Source organism: Numida meleagris, chromosome 10 (assembly GCF_002078875.1).
Source record: "Numida meleagris isolate 19003 breed g44 Domestic line chromosome 10, NumMel1.0, whole genome shotgun sequence".
Taxonomy (NCBI): domain Eukaryota; kingdom Metazoa; phylum Chordata; class Aves; order Galliformes; family Numididae; genus Numida; species Numida meleagris.
In genome coordinates, this window is record NC_034418.1 from 9612709 (window position 1) to 9633346 (window position 20638).

The following is a 20638-nucleotide window of genomic DNA, read 5'->3' on the forward strand; positions in this document are numbered from 1 at the left end:
CAGTGAGGTCCCATGCCTGCCAGTGTTCCAGAGACAGTGCCCTCAATAGTACACCTTAAATTTTGGTTAGCCCTGAAGAGGTCAGGTGGTTGGACTCGGTGATCTTTGCAGGTCCCTTCCCATTGTTCTCTTCCCTTCACTCTGGAGGGCAAACGTTTGTCAGAATTAAGTTAGGCACTTAAAAACTGAAATAATGTAAAATGTGTATTGGGTGCATGTATTTTTTATTGCTTTTAACATTTCTAATGCAGAAATTCAGGTTCCATTTTCCCAGTATCTGCCTGTAACTGAAGTTGGAACATCCCCAAGTACATATAGCATTTGTCATAGCAGATTTAAATCAATAAGCTGTCACTTTTACAGAAATTAAGGCTGTGTTAGCCTTAATACATTAGTACTATAATTATAATCTGCATTATTTAGCATTGTTATGTATTTACAGTGAAAACACTACTTCTTTTATTTCATGCAGTACATTTTAAAAGTACTTCTCAGCTTGCAGTATTAATGTAAGCTATGAACCAGCGGGCTGTTAAATAGACCCATAGCCCCTCACCTTCCAGCTGCACAGAGACTCCAGAACAACCTCGTCTGAACTTATGAACAAGAACCTTAACTGAAATTCACTATTGTACATAGTAGTTCTTTGGTGTCTGACACCAGATGTATCTTTCAGTATCTGCAGCTTTGTGACAGCTCTTGATTAGAGCAAGGTGGTTAATAGTCATGTGTTGAATTGCAGAATGCGTGGTTTTTAAAATAAAGCCAAAACGAACACCTGGGGATGGGAGGAAAAACAGCTAAAGCCCTGAGGTTGCCTCTGGTGCAAGAAAGATGTAAAACAGACTATGTGCTGCACCAGCGCCGCCATGACAGGACAAACCCGTGCTGTGTAGCCAGGCCTGAGGGCCGCGTTCCCGCCACTGGGCAGGCTGAGGCTGAGGTGACATGGGCAGCATGGCGACGGGGGGCAGCCGTGGGGACCCCTTGGCCACGGAGCCGCTGCCCGAGCCCCAGCCTGAGCTGTCCCCTGTTGATGGGCACTGGGGGGACCAGGAGCCAACAGCAGAGGTGGGCCGGGAAGGGGAAGGGGGGCTGGTGGGAGGAGGGGAGCGCTGGTGGAGTGCTGGTGCAGGCTGGGGCTCCTGAAAGCTCAGGACTAACACTCAGGGCAGGTGGGCTTTTCCGGTGTCTTAGTTCACATGGACATGTGGTGGGCACTCAGTGACTGAAGAAAGGCCTTCTCAGAATACGTCTCACACAACTCGTGGTGGTCTCGGCTAAACAGTGCAGCCCTAGGGCCTTCAGCGCTGCTTCTCCATGGGCCAGAATCTCTGAAACACGTGAAGGTTTTTGAAAGATTTGTGAGAGACTTCCTGGGATTTAAAAATAAATCTTACTTTGCTTGAGAGAGAAATTGGGAAAAATAAACAAAAGAAAACGACTCAGCCCTTTCTCTCCAAAGAATGAGAGAAAAAATGGAGAGAAATCCATCAGCCTTTCTTTCTCCACCAGGCAGTGGCCTTCCCAAGCAGCTGCAGCCCAGTGCTGGAGCAGGACATGGCCTCTCTCTGCAGAGCTCTGCTTGCTGCATCATGCTCCCCGGTTTGGGCACAGCTGCCCTAAGGATTTCCAGGATAAGTTTTCCTAAACTTTGCTCTGTTTGCTTACAGATTCAATTTAAAATTCTAAGAGGGCACAGTGATACTGTGAGCTCCTGCCATTTTTGCTGTGAAGACTCAAAAATACTCTCATGCTCTTATGACAGAACAGTGAAGCTCTGGGTATGTTGTGAACACAACAACAGCACATTAAAAAACAAACCAACAGCTGTTATGGTAACATCTCAATATGATTTGAGTACTGATAGGTGAAATAATTTTGTAAAGAATCCGAAGTTGCCTCCTCACAGAGGAAGATGGCAGAGTTACAAATGAGCAAGGAATGAGATGTTGGTCATTGTGATGGATGTTGGCCTCTTTGCAGTCTGTCTTCATCTGTGTCGCAGTACACAGGAGCCAAGCAATGGACTTCTGTTTGGTTCTGTACAAACAGTCCTGGCACCAGCACCTGGACCAGGCTGGTGTGGAGGCAGGTGACTGTAGGCAGGCTGGTGAAACGCGAGACAACACTTGGGTGGACCGTATTGATAAGAATGTCAGTGATTTGAACACAACAATATTCACATCTGACTTTTGGAAAACACATCACAAAAATAAGTTTTCATTTGTATTTTCAGATTAGATAATACATGTAAAGCTAACTTTATTTCTTTCACAAGCTTTGTTTTGCTTTGGTTTTGTGGTGTGTATTTTTTCACAATTGTAGCAAAGCACTTCCCAATCAAACTCCTCTGGATTTATTCAAGGATGTTGCCAAAGGATTTCCTGTTCAAATTTTTGAAGAACACACAGCCCCAGTTTCTGAATGCAACTTGAGTCCTGATGACAGAAGGTGACTATTTTCTATCACAATTTATTTAAAAAAGGGACAATTAATGTGATTTTAAAGGTTAAATGTGATTGTATGTGGAAAACATTGTACAAATTCAGAACAAATCAGTTACTTTTTCAGTTGTTCCTATGGTTTCATCAAAGTGAAACTTCTTTTGCTTAATTTTCTCCTCGTTATCCCTTTGTCTTACATCTTTGTTTCTCCATACATTCCTCCTCGTTCTCTCAGTCCTTGCACTTTCCCGTACGCTGCCCAGTCTCTGGTAGAAGCCTGTTCACTGCCGGCCTCTTTCATCTCTAGTTGATTTCACCTACAGTTTGTACGGCAGAGCTTAAATCTTTTGGTTTTCATTTGGAGTCCACTGAAGGAACAGTCCAACAGGTCATGACCTCTTCAGGGCAAAGGAATTACTATTTGTGAGTTATTTGTGGCTGGAAGTCTATGGTTTATGTTCTGAAAGAAGCATGTGAACAGGTATTGTGTAACAGAACAACACTGAACTAGCCAAGGCACAGGAGTTCATCTGTCAGTTAGATTTATATGGTCATTAAAGTTCTGTACTGTTTATGAATATTCTGTATCCTTTCTATTAAGCCTGTAATGTCAATTTAAGAAGAAATGTGTCTTATCTATGGACATAATAATTAAAACAACTGCAGCATGTATTAACATTTGGTTGAGTAGGTCATGTGTTGCCTCCAGGGGTATTATTTCTGGTATATTTTATCATAAAGTTGTAGTTTAAATCAATTTTTATCAAGTTAGAGTGTTGGCTGATCACCTTTTGTTTCCTGGATTGTATATGTGCCGCTCTGCCTGCTGCCTCCCAACCAAAAATCCCACCAGTTCATTATCTTCTTGTTATCTCTTGTGCGAAGTGCTTCCATTTAGGAACAGAGATCATGCAAGTGAAGGAAACATGCACATAATGAAAAAAACAGATGGTTTGAGAATATAATTATATTTTTAGTTTGCATAAAGTTTCTTTGGCAAAATTTATAAAAGTGACATTTTGTGAACTTCATAAAAAACTTAAAAAGCCACAATGGTACTAAAAACATTTGCCCTATACTGTGAAATTCAATATAAATATTACTTTAGATATTTGGAAATACTCTAATAAAACAATGTGAGGGCAAACTTGGTGACCTCCCCATTTATGGAAACCTGCCACTTGTCATCGATCAGCTTCGTTGTATAATGTGGGTTTGTGTTTGTGTGGAGCAGCGTCTGAAAATTGCATACATGACATTTTTATTGTTAGTTCATACCTGAAATATAAATAGCTACATATTTTAAACTGCAAAAGTCACTTTTTTTGCTGCAGTGTTTACAAATGTTTTAAAGTAGTGAGTGTGAGGTTGTCAAATCATTGTCAGAATTACATGTTGGCATTTATTTTCAAATATCTTCTCTGGAGTGAAAACACTGAGTGCTGTTTTCATGGTCATTTTTAGAGTGGTAACATCGTCCTATGATAACACTGTCAAGACTTGGGATATGGAAACAGGAAAAGTGCTTGTATGTATCCTTTTGAGTGCATCCTGTAGAAGGTGTAATGGTGAAATTCAGATGCATTCCTTAGTTACTGGCAAATAAGAAAAGAAAAGCATTCTTTGTTTGCACAATGCACTACAGTCAGGGTAGGAAGGCTTGATTTTTAGTCTCTGTTTTGACCTGATTAATTGTTTGATCATGTTAAGTCCCTTGATGATGAAGACGTCTCATTTATTTCAGATAAAAATGGCTGTAATAATAGTAATCTGTCTCAGAAGATATGCTATGATGATTAAATTAACATTTTAGGATTTGAACAGGATATCCTTGTCTAATTTTAAACTTACTGCCATTTTAAAAATAGAATTGGATATAAATACTTCTATCACCATTCACCAAAATAAAGTAACACCAAACTCCTTTCTTCTGAGCCTACTTACAGATTAAAGCAAGTGCTGTTAAAGACTCTTATCTCTAACCCTCAAGTGTGTTTCCAAAACCCTTTATTTTCTCTGTAGTGGACAATAGAACATGAAGGCATCGTAACTTCATGTAATATTTCCTGTGATGGCAAATATGTGGTATCTGGCTCAGACAAAGGCAATGCCATATCTGTTTTTGATGCAGTAAGTGCAACAGAGGTGGCACATGTCCAAGGTAAGACTTATGACTATTACATTTTGTTTATACAGCTCTTGATTTTTTTTATTTCTTAATAATAATAATAATAATAATGAACTCAGTTCAGCTCAGATGCCCTCACTTGATAAATGTCAATGTTTTGGGGATAGACCGGTGTGTAACTGCTGTGGGTATTTCTGCCTTTCAGACCTGTGCTCTGAGATGGAGAGCTAATTATTCAAAATTGGAAAGCAGCTTTACAATCGTTCCTCTTGGTGTGTTTTCCATAGGTCATCATAGGAGTACAATCACAAGATGCTGTTTTGATCCTGATAACCAGAGAGTGACTTCAGTATCATACGATAAGACTATAAAGCTGTGGGATATGGTAGCTCGATCCACCTCAGTTACAATTAAAGAGTAAGAAACAATGTTATAGTTAATTATGCATGGTATTGTTTACAGCCTTGACAATTATCAGTGAGATTTATGATAAGATTGGTACTAGAGAAAATGAACTGTAATTATTGAACTAAATTAAGTTATATGTAAGCAAATGATATACATGGAAAGCATAAATAAAAATTTCCACTCAAGCCTCCTGCTGTACATAATTGAAAAGTTACATTTTGACAGCATTTTTTGTGCTAGTTTTTAGAGCTCCTAGGTTCTTGTACATGCAGTGGAAGGCGCATACACAATATGGTGCTGAAGTATAAACTTACTGGTGAAATTCCTACTAATTAGGAAGAATTTATAATCACTGACAAGTGAGAACATAAAATATTATGTAGAGTAAAGAAGTCTTTAAGAACATTCTGTAGTGAAGGAAAAATAATACAATGGTCATTTTGAATTTTAGTAACTTTTCCTGTATAATTGCAGACCATCTTTGGCTTCCCTCTTTGGCTTCTTTTCATCTCTCTTCATCTCATTATTTGTGTTGTTAATGGAAGTATGGGACAGGACTGGATCCAGGACTGATGCTCTGGACCCCAGCTCAATATGTACTTATATTTTCACAGTGAACCAATTGTGGTCACTCTGAGTTCAGGTACAGTTTTTCCAGATGATTTTTTGCTGCAAAAGTGATGCCTCCTATTTAATTCAGTGGGAACTATAACAAACACAAAAAGCACAATGACACTCATTATTGATAAATTTTATACATTTGTAAACTTTTTAAATATATTTATAAATTTTCAGCTACAAAACACTATTTTTCAGCATGGGCACCATCATCAGATGTGCATTTTGACCAGCGATGAACAAGAGCCTGGATGCCACGCTCATAGAAAACTGCACTAGTGGAGGTGACCCACTGTCACTGCTATCACTGCTGGAATGCACCTCACACCGCCTCACTGCGCTCACTTCCACTGTTCGGTTTCCATCAATGTTCAGCCAGTGTCGATGAATGTCAGTGGGTGCCATTTTTTCCACATGGAGGAATTCAGTGACACACCTTTGCTTCATAGAACTCCCATGTCAGGTGCCATTTTGTCAGACTGCCCCTCTGCTGCCATCTGTCACACAGCAACAACATGTAACAGAATATTGGTGGCAAGGTTCAACTTCTACTGTCATACCACCAATATCTGCCTCTGATGTTGTGGACTGACACCAAAAAAGGCATTACTTTTGGAGAATGCTATGACCAGTACCAGCAGCTGCGCTCCTTGTGAGCTCCTACAGCTCCCCATGCTCAACCATTACATCTCTCAGTGAAATAAGTATTACATTTAAAAATTAGGTCAATGTAGGGCATTGCCATCATTTTTAAGAATAAATTATACAATAGATATCAAATGAGCTGTTAAAATATTGGTAGCTTTAAAGAAACTCAACAAATTTAGGTTTGAATTATAACAACAATAAACAGAGAGTGTCTTTAAACAGTAATAAAAAGGTCTACTGAGGGATTAGGAATTACTTTGGATGAGAAATTCAATCTGGAGCATTGTAATGATATTTCTTTTGAATCACAGTGATGACAGCGCTGTTTCCTGTAAGAGATGCTTGTGATCCCTCTCCCAGTGCAGACTGCAGGAAGCCCCAGGGTTCTGAGCCTGTTCCAGAGCTTCCAGTTTCCTTTTATAGACTTTAATATAAATTGATTCATCTCTTTTCTCTGAGTATTAGAATGCAAATTCACATGACTTCTTTGGTAACTTGCTTTTAAAGAAGTGTGGTTGTGCTGTAGCTGCAAAGCAGCGTCATTGCTCACTCAGTGTTAGGGTTCCCTCCGGCTAATGGCTCACCCTGCAAGGGGCTCAAACCCGTGCGGGCTGTGGGGCTGTGAGTAGCTCCAGGGACTTTACAGAACTATCCATACAGTTAACATTCAGAACATGTTTATGGTGCTCTACTGGATGGAGGGAGTGCTCAGTGCTGCAGGAGGCTCACTGAGAGCTTGGTAACGGTTACAAAACCTCACTGTTGTGGTGTTTTCATGTTTCAGGGGACACAGCAATGCTATCTCAGATTGCTGCTTTACATCTGATGGTCGTTACTTGTGCACAGCATCCTGGGACAAGAGCTTAAAAATATGGGATATAAAGACAGGAGAATTTCGGAGTCGTGGACCTGTTACCTTGAACCAAGGACACGAGGGTTCTGTTAGTTCCTGTTGTTTTAGCCAAGATGGTGAGTTATCTTAACACCAGCACGTGGTGTATTTCAGTATCTGTGTATGTGACGCATCAGCTGAGCCACAAGTGACCGCTCCAATCGTGTCAGTAATTTGTCATTTCCAAGACAGCATACTGAATTATGAGAAAATGATCTCCATGTAAATGAATAAATTGAAGTTGATGGTCTGTTGTCTGTCTTAATTGGTGTACCTTTCAAGAGGTGTAATAAGAACACCACAAGGGAATAAAAGAACAAAGCTGTTAAAGTATTAACTTAGCACTTGCTGATATTCTCCTGACATTAGATAGTAAACAGCATGTCCAGTAAATACTGAACTGATCTGTAGTAATCAGGAAGATATTTATGTCTTTAATAGTGCCTCCTAAATAGAAGGTATTTCATAGTGCAAACAACTGATGCCATAATGTACTTCTGAAAAGCTTCATGGCACGTTCTCAGCTGCACTGATGGCACGCACAAACTACTGTGTTCAAATTAGAAAATATTTACATGTTATAGCAAGATAATTTGACACTTTGCACTTGATGTCTCCTTGATGCTTGGGTGAAATGGAGAACAGCAGGGAGAAGCCCCAGTTACCTGCATCTAAGTGGAGGCAGTGGGGAACTACCTCCTACTGCCCCAGTTCCCTTCCTTTAATTAAATCACAGACAAGCAGCCCCTCTGCAAGCATGACATTTGTGTTATTGCAAACTGCCATTGCACTGGAACAGATTCTCCTCTCTGGAGTGGACTGATATGAGTTTCTTTACATCGTGATCTAATTAGCTGTTCCCTTTTGCATCTTCACTTCTGAATACGTAGTGAAGAGGACTCCTGCACTGCAGAGACCTGGTGAATCTGCAGTCATACCCAAACAACGCTTTCTCACTTAGACAACTCTTAAATAGACTGCTGTTCTGTAGGGGGAAAACATATGTGTGGTTTGAAGGCACACAAATACCAATAGGCCTACAAATGGTGGAATCTAAAGCCACACTTTCCAAGCTGAATTCCTTACTATCTTGTTTTTATTCAAAGCTGATCTAACAATTCTGAAAATACTCTCTATATTTAAACTTTTAAACAAAGTATCTTGTTAATTTTCTAAGTCAACAAAAATTCTGTGTTACTTCCACTCAGCTGTGTTTACTTATGTTTACTTGTGTTTGCTATTACTATATTTACTGTTACTATTACTGTTTACTATAACATTACTATTATGTAAACTTATGTTTACTGTTTACAAAACCAAGAACATTAGCAACAAATAGCCAAAAGGAACTCCTAGCATCTTGTTAAGGCACGACTAATAGCTCATTGTTTACATTTTATTAACTAAGTCTGACTCAGTGCTAGAAGGAGTCTCTTTTACTAGTCTGTATGTCAAAGCAAAGATCCAATAAATATTCTGATTTTATATTTCAGCATCACTTGTAGTGTCTGGTGGATATGACAAAGCTGTAGCCATATGGGAAACAGATGCAGGATATAAGAAGTTAAGCTTAAAGGTACTGAGGTTTTATTCCGTCAGTAGTTTGATGAGGAGCTGTGAAGCGCATGCTCCTTTAAAAGCATTGTGTTTATTGTTACCCAGTACTCTTGCCCATCCTTTCCAGATACAGGCAGGAATATATGCAGAATTTGTGTGATGTAATTTGTTAGAACAATATATTCTTACATAATTAGTTACAAAGATACTGCCTTTATCAGGTCAGATAGTCAGAAGTCAGGCAATTATGTCAGAATACAGATTTAGAACCTTGCTTCTATCCTGTCCTATGCAAATCTGATTTCAATTGACTTTTTTTTTTTTTTCCTGAGTTACTGCATACAATACAGAAGGCTCAGTTAAAACACACATTAAAAAACCCACATGGAGTATGACAGAAAATACTGTCTTCCTTCAAAGCCTTTTGAGCTTAAAAATAACTTTCCACTGCTGTCTGCATTCAAGATAGTATCTTTATCTGGGAGAGCTTATAAGCTTGTGCCTCGTGCTGGTTACCTTACATATGAGCTTATGTACCATCCTGAACTGGAACTGTACAGGCTAAACCTTTTGAATAATAGCAGTACACATTCTCCACACCACTGGTGTTCTACAAAATGCAATTACTGCAGATATCCCCGTTCACAGCAATCACTGTAAGTAACTCAGTTTCCCATTAAATAGAAAGGCATCTGTTTAAATGTTAATGTCTTTGTAACTATGGAGAATTCCAGTTTACTATCTGTGCCTTGGTATCAATAGCTTCTGTGCTCATAACTAAATTTAAAAACATTTTAAAGATTCTGCTGTAAAAAAAACTGCTTAAGTTTGATAAAAGCCTGTTTGACTTTTTCTCTGTGCTTGAAAAATATACAGCTGTTCATCTTTTATAAATAATTTATTGAATGTGGTGTTAATCATATAAAAATGACACCATATCTTCCTAAACCTTAGGAATTTTATCTGTTGATTCCATTCAGTATGTTGGTTCCATTGAATAACTTACGTCACTAAAGTAACCATGTCGTTTTAGACTTTAACCTGTCTCTGTTCTTATGCCAACTCTGCTGTTCACTGCAAATCAGCAGCGCTGCTGTTGTCGGAAGGAGGGTATCTGATACAGCTGCCGGACCTGGCCTGCTTTCAGCATTGGATCCCCTGCCTTTAAATTTGGGGGAAGCTGCTGTCTGTTCCCAGAGCTCTTCCCTCTGTTATTGCATGCTAAGCAGCTTGTTTTTATTTGCTTATTTATGTATTTATTAAAGTAATGAATGTTAGGAATCAACTCTCTCTCTTTACAGTTCTTTAGTAAAATGTTTAAAAAGTAGAAAAAAAAATCATTCAGTGGAGCTTACCCTCATGTTAACTGACAGATGCAATGCCTCTGGCTGCTGTAGCTGGTGGGCTGCCTCCCAGGCCTTGTAACAGCAACTGCTTTCAGGTATATGTAGGAAAACACGAGCTCCCTAGCAATGTCTTTTCCTGGCTGTCCATGAGGAGTCTAGGTAAAAATTTTCCTTCTGCGTTTCAAAACGAGTGCATGGTATAGACAGTCGTTTTTATTATTAGAAAAGTAATTGTGTTTTTTTTCCTTGGCTTAAAGTTAGATTTTGCTTTTCTGTAGGGCCATTGGGACTGGGTGACAGATGTTGCAATTAGTGAAAACCAGAAGTGGATTCTTTCAGCCTCAAAGGTGATCACCACTTTCCTGATGTGGTTTTCAAGAGCTAAATTGTAAATGGATGTGAAGATTTCATCCCTTCGTGTCAGGTTTTGTTTAATGACATTTAACAATAGTACAAGTGCTCATAAAACTTCTATGTTCTAATCAGCACCTACCTCAAGTAATTACAGAAAATCTTAGTAAGAATTTCACACGTATGTTTATTTTTCATTATCTTAAAACATCCATGCAGTTTTAAGACTGCTACAGGTTGTTTCCAAAGATGCGATGCTTAAACATGAGAGAGATGATTCTTAAATGTGAGAGGGTTTAGCACTCTCATGTTGAGAGACTCATCTAAAGAAATGAGAGCTCATCTTCACAGAAATCATGTAAATCAGTGTTTTGCTGATACACAAACACAACAAAATGATTGCTTTTGTTTCTCAGGATTCTACTCTGAGACTATGGAATATTGAAAAGATGGATCACATACCTTCAGTGATAGAAAGCAGAAAAGAAAAAGGCTCAAAAATTGCTCAGGTTGTATCATTTTATTTTCTAAACACACCCCATACTTTATTCAGAAACAAAATTAGAATTTTAAAGGAAAGCTTGAGATTTGCTAGCTGAAGGCACAAATGGATTGTTCTTTCTTTATGAAGATCTGCAAATCTTTTTGGGGGGAGTAGAATGTAGTAGTAACAATTCTCTTTTAAAATTGGTTTGGTAAGGATACCAATTTACGTTCAAGGGGGCATCGAACAATTAGTAAAATATGTCACTAACTTTTCTGTAAATATTTTCTATTGAATTTGAAATGAATGCTGTGTGGAGTCCAATAGAAATGGAGTAAACTTTGTGTGTGTGGTCAGTAGCAAAACCTCTTCATCCTGACTACTTTGGGTTAATATTCCATCTAAAATTACTATCTATCTATCTATCTATCTATCTATCTATCTATCTATCTATAAATATCAGCTTCTCCTTTTTTTTTTTTCATTTTCCTTTCTACATAAGCCCGCTAATCAAAATTGTTATGATCCCATTTGAAAAACAAAACAAAAAACCACAGAAATCATATAGTGGCTGCCACCAAGAACCGGATAGCATCAGGCTACCCAAAAAATAAGGCATGATTCCACATTAGTGGGAAAAAAAAAAATCAGAGTGCTCATAAAGTATAACTTTACTCAGAAAGAAAACATTCATCATAGGAGTGAATTATGAGCAGTGCTATCTTTGTCAAATTTATGACATCTATACACACCCAGTGTATCTCAGAAATCAGGCCTAGCTACGTGTGCATACAGAGCCACATTTGATGAGTGAAATAATGCACGTCTATCGCATGATTAACTGAAATACCGTTTTTGTTGTCTTTATACCAGTGTGAAGAATGTGAAAGACCTTTCTTAAGCCTGCAGCATGGTGACTGTGAAGTGATATCCAAGTGTGTATTCTGTCGTCTGTCTTCTCCTGCAAGAAATATTTTGCCATTGCCACCTTCCATCTCTCCTGATCTTTAAAGTTATCTGGCAGTCTTTGGATGTTAACATATGTAAGTATAAATGGAATGTCTGTACACCTTCATGTGCTGCACATATAAAGCTAAGTGTTTCCTCTAACCTTGTGCTGCCGCAGTATTCTGTATGAAGAATGATAAACGACACTGCTGAGCAGGGTCTGTTGTGATGGGACAAGGAGAAATGGTTTCAAACTGAGAGAGGAGAGATTTAGACTGGATATAAGGAAAAAAAATACGAGAAGGGTGGTGAACAGGGTTGGAACGGGGTTGCCCAGGGAGGTGGTGGGTGTCCCGTCCCTGGAGACACCCAGGCTCCGAGCACCTGATGGAGCTGTAGGTGTCCCTGTTCACTGCAGGGAGTTGGGCCAGATGGCCTTTACGGGTGCCTTCCTGCTCTAAGGATTCTGCATTTCTGCACTTTGCTAATCCCCTGAACAGCTGTGACTCATCACATAAAGAAAGAAACTGCCCAGCAGTTGAAGCCTATGTTGTATGGTACCAGAGAACAAAATTATTTACTTGCCCTTTGGTAAATTTTAAACCATTTTAAATGAATACAATACTTCCAAGCTCAGTTTACTAACGAATATGTGTGAATTATAAATTATTGTCAAGTTTCCTTCCATTTCTTAGATAAACAGTTCTTCTTTGCTATGGCGCGTACAGAATCTTTGCTTTCAGAGGACATCAGAAAGAGTTTTGTGAGTAAAACGATGAATCAGACCATGAACTTGTTTTCCCATTCATTGCCATACTCCTACAAAACTGCAGTGCAATAAATTCCAGCCATGAGAATAAGGTGTAGTTCAAGTCTGATGTGATTCAACACAAACCAGCTCTGTCTGATAAGGGCTCCACCCAGCAAGGAGCACATTATTCTTAAGAGCAACCTAAGAATTATATCAGTTTAGTGTATGTGTGAATATCAATTAATAAAAGATTAAGTGTTTCAAAATGTCTGGAAGCCTTGTTCCTAAAAACAGTATTTTCAGCCTTTCCAACATTTCTTTCCAAGAGGTCCTTAGCAGAGAGAGAATAGCTGGAACCAGGAGTGCAGTTGAGCTGTAGAACAGAGCTACATTTCAGCGGGTAGATTTTCCCCACGGCAGCCGGGAGCCGGGTCGCTGCTAGGCCGATGTATTGGGGCCGCGGAGCAAAAATCGCCATCGCCCGGCGCCGTGGCTTAGTTGGTTAAAGCGCCTGTCTAGTAAACAGGAGATCCTGGGTTCGAATCCCAGCGGTGCCTGCGCGGTGGAGTTCCGCCTTTTGCGCGCGGCCGCCGTTTTACCGCCGCTCAGGGTACGGCGCCGCGCGGGGCGGCGGGAAGGGCGCGTGGGGCTGAGGGGACGGGAGCGGGCTGCGCCGCGGTGTGCGTGCCGCGACGGGCGGCGGTGAGGAGCAAAGCGATGCCTGTATGGGAAATTACATGCCTGTATGTATGTGACGTGTACTTATGCAGCCCGTTGGTGCCCCATTTCTCTGCCGTGTTGCAGCAGCTGCCTGTGGCACTCTGGGGAGCCCAGGCTGTGGGTTTGTTGGTTGGTCACCCAAATTCATAGGGAACTGCAACGAACAAAAGGTTACACTTTTAAAACAGGATTTTTTTTTCCCACAATATTTTTGTTCCTACAGAGCCAAGCCTCTTTTAAACGTCCTTGCTTCCTGTCTCTAAATCTTTATCCTCTCACTTAACTCTTCCCTTTTTCTCCCACGCTGTGTGAACGTTGGCCAGGTGTCTGACAGGAGGTGTCTGCCACTTCTCTGCACCCAGGCTTCCCCACCTCTCCTCACTCCCTTTTTTAGTTTTATTTTTGGCTTTTCCAAGGGAAGGCTGTGCAGGAACCCCGTGTTCTCTCTCAGGCTGCTGGTGACACAGGAGCATTCTGAGACATCTCTGAAAGTCAAAGGTCAAACCCTCCCTGTTGGGCAGGTGAGTTAAGTTCAGTGCAGCCTTTCCAAACGTACAACAAAGTCAGAGTCTGTCCTCAGATCTGAAGTCAGGAGGCTCTAAACCCATTAGTACAGCACATCCCAGCCCAGCAGCTGTACCGTCAGGCAGTTTTTGGCCCACACAGCAGCTGATGGGAGTAAATGGAATCACTGGCACATTTGGAGCGTGGAGTTGTCGCTGGGATGGAGCTTTTGCAACCCCAAGTACAATGTACAGGCCTAACATCCTGGATCAGCACCTGGCTTAACAGCTATCTGCAGGAACCCTCCTTAGAGCAGTATTTGCTGTGCAGTTTATCATAGTCACAGTGTTTCTGGGCTACTGACTGAATGAAGTTGAGTATGATAAGTATCACTTAGAGTACATTTATTTTCTTATGTTAATTGAAGACCAAAGGTTCATCTAGCCCAATGTTTTTTCTACAGCTGTGGCCAGCAGTGCATGTCTAGGCTAGAACATAAGCACAGGGCAAACGTGCAGTGATATTTTGCCAGAATGCTCTACCAGCCTCCAGTGATTTCCAGCCTGGGGTTTTGAGCTCTCACGTACAGACGTGATCAGATTTAATTTTTCATTTCTCCACGTCTGTGGGTAGGAAGAAATGAAGTGACTCCTGCAGGCAGATGTGCATATTGGAGACATCTGTATCATGGGGACAGTTGCCTAAAGAAGGGAAATATTAGAGGCAGTCAAATGTTTAGTGGCTGTTTATTGTAGCGGTGACTGTAGGCTTAGGGGAAGATATTTTTGCAGTTTGTCTGCAAGGGCTGACATTGCTGCCTGCGCATTATTCACAAAGATTTGGGTGAAAACATTTGATGAAAACATTGAGTGAAACCACATCGCCTGTTAACCCCAGTTTGCAAGACTGCCTTTTCCTATTCCCTGACGTGCTGCTTTGCAAAGTGCTGTGCTTTGACAGGCATGTACTGTTACCGTGTCATGCCTATGTGATGTGATGTATGTGTCATGAAAGGATCTGCCAGAGTGTAAATCATCAGATCTGAACTTTGGGGTCAGGGGAACTGTTTGGCATATTGTAGTCCATGTATTAGAAAGAAAAGACATTCTCTAGTTATTGCTTTGCTGCTTGTAGAAAATGTTGGGATTAATGTTTTCTTCATTTGTAAGTAATTTGCAGAAATGATATGTGTTGCTTGTAGGATTGTTGTAAGATTTTTCACTGTCTGTTCTTACAAGATAAGCAATGGCATTAAATGTCATATTGAGAAGGAAGTGGCTTGCTCCCCCCCACCCAGCAGATGAGCTCCTCGCGTGTATTCATTCTGCCATTGATATTCACAGCTCAGACCTTTATACAGGTGAAAATGGTCTGGAACCTTAGAAATGACAGAAAACACAACAGAGGGCAGTAATGCAATTTGGATTCTTTCCATTTAGGACCTATGCTGTTGTTCCATTCTCCAGTAACCCAGCTTATAATTATGTACAGAGGAATAGAAAAAATATTTACACTTTTGAAAGCCTGGTTGTATTTCAGTTCAGAGTGAAAACCAAGACTCTTCAACCAAGGAGACAGGTTAGCTAGAAAATAATGAGTTGTGTGCCCAGCTCCTACAAAATGGAGCCAAAAGGCTGCAGTCCATAGCAACAAAACTTGAGATCTGTGGGACCAGAGTGCTAAGTAATTGTGGCTGTGTTCTTTGACTACTCTGAAAAATGGAATTTCATTAGATTTACTTGGTCCATGTTGGAAAAGTTACTTTCTTGGAGGTGTTTTCTCTTTGTTGTGAAACCTTGCCTCTTCCTTCTTATGTTTTAAATACACATTGCCTCTCTTGGCAGTTTAGATTTGTTCTATTAGATTGTGAAACCATTTCAATTCAGTTTATTTTAAATGTTGCCTTCTAGTTCTCTTCCAATAGGACATAAATTAAAAATGTGTGTATATACAAGTTAATTTTTATATCTTATTTTTGCGTAGGAGCAGTACCAAGTATGAAGTCTGTGCAGCCTGACCTCACAGGAGATGCATGTCCTAAGTGTGATTTAGGTCATGGGTGGTGTGAAGATGGCCTTTGCAATAAGAAATACGTGCCTGTAGAAATGTGCCTCAACTATGACACGTGAATAACCTTGTTGTTCACTTTGAGAAATATTTTGAAGATATTTCTTAATGACTATAGTTTCACCTCAGCCTCTGTATCTCTCTTTCAACTATGATTAAAAAAGTGAGGCTTCAGGTGTTGTGGACAGACTTGTGCAACCTCCATTGCAGTGAGTGTTTTGCTCTGGTTTGTCTGATTGAGCCCTGTTCCAAGATGTGAGATTGCGCAGGGTTGTGTGTTAGTAATGTGGGCCTGGGAATTTCTGCTTCACAGCATTAGAAGGGCCAGTGTGGAAGTCATAATGCATTCAGCAACAACAGAAGAGCCAACATCTTATCCCTGTTTTAAATCATTCAAAAGGGAATGCCTGAGGTGTATGAAACAGGGAAATGTCTTTTATTCATTGCTGCAACAGGTCTTTTCTTTCCCTCAAGCAACTGTAGCTACTCTATGATCCTTGTTTAAGTATATAAGGATATTATTAACATTAGTTAGTGAGGTAATCAAGAATTGATCTCACTGACGTCAATGGCACAACTCCCACTGACTGTGCTGTAGACTGCTATTTCATTCAATAAATGATAACAAAGAATCTGATTCATAAGGAAGGGAGGAAAAGATGAGTCCACTCAAGTTATGTGGGTGGAGTTTTTCTTGTGTTATTAACTGTGTGCTGGCATCAAAACAAGAAGGTCTGTCCTTATCTGCTGTAGTATTTCTGCTTTTTCTTTACTTGCATATGTCTGAACACAGTTAACCTTCATGTGATTCCTGCCAAAGCGTGTGCTGAGCTCTATGCTCTGTGTGCTCTGTGCTGAGCTCAGAGTTTTCTGAGCTCTCATTATTGTCAGTGGAAACTACTGAGTGCTGAGTTTTTCTGAAAATCTCTTGATAATATTTTAACACAAGTATTTGAGAATTCTCATCTGAATAACATTTTTAATGACATATCTGTTGATTTGATATTGTTTCTGGATGACTTTTTAAACAATTTAAAAAAAAATATATGCTACATATATATGCTATATACATAAAAATATTATTCTTTTTCTCTTGTGGTAGCAAAATTTAATGGTTGAAGGTGTGGTAAGAGCAAATACAACCTCCTGTACCTATAATTTCATTCGATGTTTCTCCCTGAATAAACATACTAGAACATCATGGCCCAGAAATAATGAATTATAGTTTCTCTAATTACTGATTTCGGTTAATATTTTTTTGTGAAAAAAGTCTGATATGAACTAATCAATTTTTGGTTCTGATTTTTAATAAATTATATGACTACATGTACTGCTTTTCTGTTAGAATATTTGCTGTCAGTAACATAAAAATCATCAAATCACATTTAAGTCAGTTCTGTTTGGCCAGCCCTAAGAGGCCGTTTTTTTCAGTACTACACCTTTTTTTGTTGTGCTTTTTTCCCCTTAATTAACATTTTAATATGCATTTTCATGCAGAACAAAATTAATCACCAAAATTAACATTTTTTCCCCTTTGATATGGGTTATACTCTTTCACTGAGTGCTTCTTGTGGTCATTTGGTTTGTCTTTATATAATTAGGTATGCTTTATCTTAATTGAGCAGCATACCAATAACCCATTATTTCCATAGCTTTTAAGCAACCAAAACCCAATTTTTGTACAGTGTTATCTATATTATTTGCATTCTAAAATTAATGTCTTTTAAAATGTAAGAATTGTGTGTCCTTAATCACAATAACTGCAAATGCACGTGTGATGAAGGCTGGGATGTTGCAGTCAGTACAGCTGCCAGTATCACATGCTGTCCTTTTCTTTTGGCTGAGAAAATGCATCCCAGCTATTTCTAGCAAAATCCTCTTGGCTGAGGCCAAAATCTGCCTTCGTTCTAGGATGGCAAGAGGAGAGGGACCTTCACATGCTCGTTTCATGTCCTTTCCACAAGGCCACTTGCCATTTCTTCTGGCGGTCTGTCTGACTGCGGTCTGTGGGGATATAACTGGGAAGATAGGGGAGAATCAGTGAATTAGGAACTGCAAAGGCAGATGTGGAATGAGTAGAGCCAAGAGCTACGATGAGTTAGCGCATCTCCTTACAAGGTGCTAGTAAGACCCAAACCATTGTAGCTAGATGCAGTGGTCCAAATTCAGTTCAAAGTGACGACAAATAGGAAAAGGATTTAGTCATTTCTTTTAATACCAGCTTGTTGAATCTCTGACTTAATCATTTCCAAATGATTTCACGTAAATTGATTACACGGTTGCTGTTGGTTTCTGTATTTCAGCAACTTTGAACATGGGGCCCTCAGGAGAGCTTAAAAATAGATTTGGGTCTGTCTTGGCACCGCTGGCTTTAGGCCTGCCTGACACTGATCAGAGCTAATTTGCCTGCAGAGCCCTCGGCTGGTACTGTGCAATCTGAAATTCATCCAGGCCTTCTCTCTGTCTGTTTTCTTCCCTGTGAAGAACCTGAGGATGGACATTCATTAATGGCTGCTGGAGTGAGAATGCTTTGAAAGAAAAGAGCATACTTCATTCAGTAAATACAAGTATTTCTGAAATTAAATTACGTTGCGGTTATATTGAGATTGTGAATGCTTGTACATCAAAGTTTGTGTCTCACTAATGTTATTTGCATTACCTTTTTGTCCTCTGAACACTGGACATTACAGGATACCTAAGGATCCATTCTGTACTGGAATGCATTGAGTAAATTGCCCACAGATACATCTAGAATTGTGCTGAGCTAAATGTGGGCACTGCAGTAATTGTAATTGCTTCCAGCTGGGATTGCTGTACTTTCAGTAAATCTATAGACAGGGGATGAAATATTTATAATCCCTTGGCAGTCAAATATTTGCCAGTGGGCCTCACTTTGGAGAACTGGGAAAGCTCTGTGACTCATACCTCCTTGTTGTTACAATCCATGGGCACTGCTTTGCCATTATGTTCAGTGAATGTAGGGTTGAGGACAAATGAGCTGATCACAGAGGACCAAAGTTCTTTGCAATAACGGAAATGAAAAGAACAGAATTTGCTATTGCTACAGCTCCAGCTGCATAAATGGATCAGTGCCATACTGTGTAATGAAATAATGTTATTAAACAGTAGCTCTTTGGATTACTATTTCTTTAGCATAACACCATTTTTATGGACGTAAATAGTACTTTTCATAGTTAAAGCATGAGAACATTACACAAGTAAGATAAATTAGCAATTATTGTAATTACTTTCAATTTTGACAATTGACAAGTTACTGTAACAGAATAATATTATAAACGTATAGGTTTGTTTTCCTGACTTGCTTGATATTTATATGTGAGCTGCTATATTTTTAGTACACAACACCATAGGCATGAATGCATAAAAATACTTTGTTCATTTGTTCCAAGATGGTCCATGAAAAATGATAGATTCCTAAAAGCTAATTACAGTGAACTCCCAAAGCAACTGGTTGGTTGTGTTAGTAACTGAAAAATCAACACAACCTGTCTATAAATGATTCTGAAAAGAGCAAATATAAATGCAAGTATAAATAAATACTAATTCTTTTATTTAAATACCTTTTAAAACTGGTTTAATCTTCGCAGCACCTCCCCAGACACTGGCACAACAAAGAGTGTGTTGCCATGGGAAGAAGTGCTATAATGATGGATATTTGAGCACTGATAGCTGTAAATGCATATGTTACATGGATATCCTGGGAATTTCTGTGGTATGTTTACTGCATTACCCTGATCTCTTAAATCTGTACGAAGATCAAAGGATATTTCTATTAGCTACTTTTGATTTAGAATTTGTGACTGTGCTGGTTCTGTCTACCTGCTTGACTGGTTTTTGTTGTAGTGAATTCATAAACATGTGAAATATAGAGAGACCTCTCTATAAATTTTTCTTTCATTATTGCTGCCTGTTGCAGCTACTACTCTAGATACTAGTGAGTGTTTTCTTAAGTTGATCAATTGTAGATTTTCCAGTTTTATTTCCTTATTTGTGTTCTGTTTTTCATTAATTTAGTTGTCTTATCTATCTGGCACCTTCGTCTCCCACTCAATTAAGGGAATAACCGGAATGACTTGACAGCCACGTAAATATTCTGGGAAGGGATGACATCTCTGGGCAGCAGTGCATGCAGCCATGCTACTGTTGCCCTCAAGGATAAATAAACAAATGTCAGCTCAGGGGAGTACCATTGATCCTGTGTGTGGAGTTGATGCATATGAAAGAGGATCTCAGACGACTCTACCTTCAGAAAAAGGGAATTACAAGGGCAAAGGTTTTCTCTTATTTTCCTTGACTTTATTTCTCAGTTTTTGACAAATATTTTACTTCTCTGGCATTGTATTTCCCTACCATGTTGCACTGTAGCAATGTATACAGTTCTGTAGTCCAGATCTCTAGTCATACAAAGGATTTATCAAGTATCTCATGAGTTTTGTGAAAACAAACACCCGTGTTCTCATAAAATAATTTTGATCTCTAAATTATTAAATACCTTTTTTTTTTAAATTCTCTCCAAGCACATTTGTAGACTATATGCATATGAATTTGCAGAGCTGCTATCTTGTTCATTCAGCTGCTTTCTTATGATGTGGTTAGTACACAATTGTTGCAATGATTTTTTCCTTCACATTCTTCAGCTCATTTACCACAGGCTCTTCTTTATTTGGTCAGAATGTACGACTGGCAGCCACAGCTCTGCTGCGTGTAATGTCATAGTTAAAAGCTATATTGGATTACTTGGTTCTCTT

The 20638-nt window shown here is 39.4% G+C and overlaps 1 protein-coding gene and 1 non-coding gene across 3 annotated transcripts; both read left to right on the forward strand.

The window, feature by feature from the left end:
* On the forward strand, positions 2–12814 carry WDR88 (WD repeat domain 88). Of its 2 annotated transcripts, XM_021408419.1 has the most exons (12): positions 2–1071; positions 1674–1784; positions 2369–2454; positions 3912–3975; positions 4470–4608; positions 4863–4992; positions 7034–7218; positions 8635–8717; positions 10323–10391; positions 10812–10904; positions 11753–11922; positions 12523–12814. In XM_021408419.1, the coding sequence occupies exons 1-11, from the start codon at positions 949–951 to the stop codon at positions 11888–11890; spliced, it is 1221 nt and encodes a 406-aa protein (XP_021264094.1). In that variant the 5' UTR covers positions 2–948; the 3' UTR covers positions 11891–11922; positions 12523–12814. The 2 variants fall into 2 exon arrangements, with proteins under 2 accessions (XP_021264094.1, XP_021264093.1); XM_021408418.1 differs by having other exon boundaries at positions 2–1784.
* On the forward strand, positions 13062–13135 carry TRNAT-AGU. The gene has a single exon. It is a non-coding gene; the product is annotated as a tRNA-Thr (tRNA).

Excerpts from the sequence above, each read along its gene's own strand:
- WDR88 (XM_021408418.1), top strand. The coding sequence starts at position 1,467 with ATGAGAGAAAAAATGGAGAGAAATCCATCAGCCTTTCTTTCTCCACCA. Across the intron at positions 1,785-2,368 it reads ACAGAACAGTGAAGCTCTGG|GATGTTGCCAAAGGATTTCC; the intron begins GTATGTTGTGAA and ends GATTTATTCAAG. Across the intron at positions 4,993-7,033 it reads ACCTCAGTTACAATTAAAGA|GGGACACAGCAATGCTATCT; the intron begins GTAAGAAACAAT and ends TTCATGTTTCAG.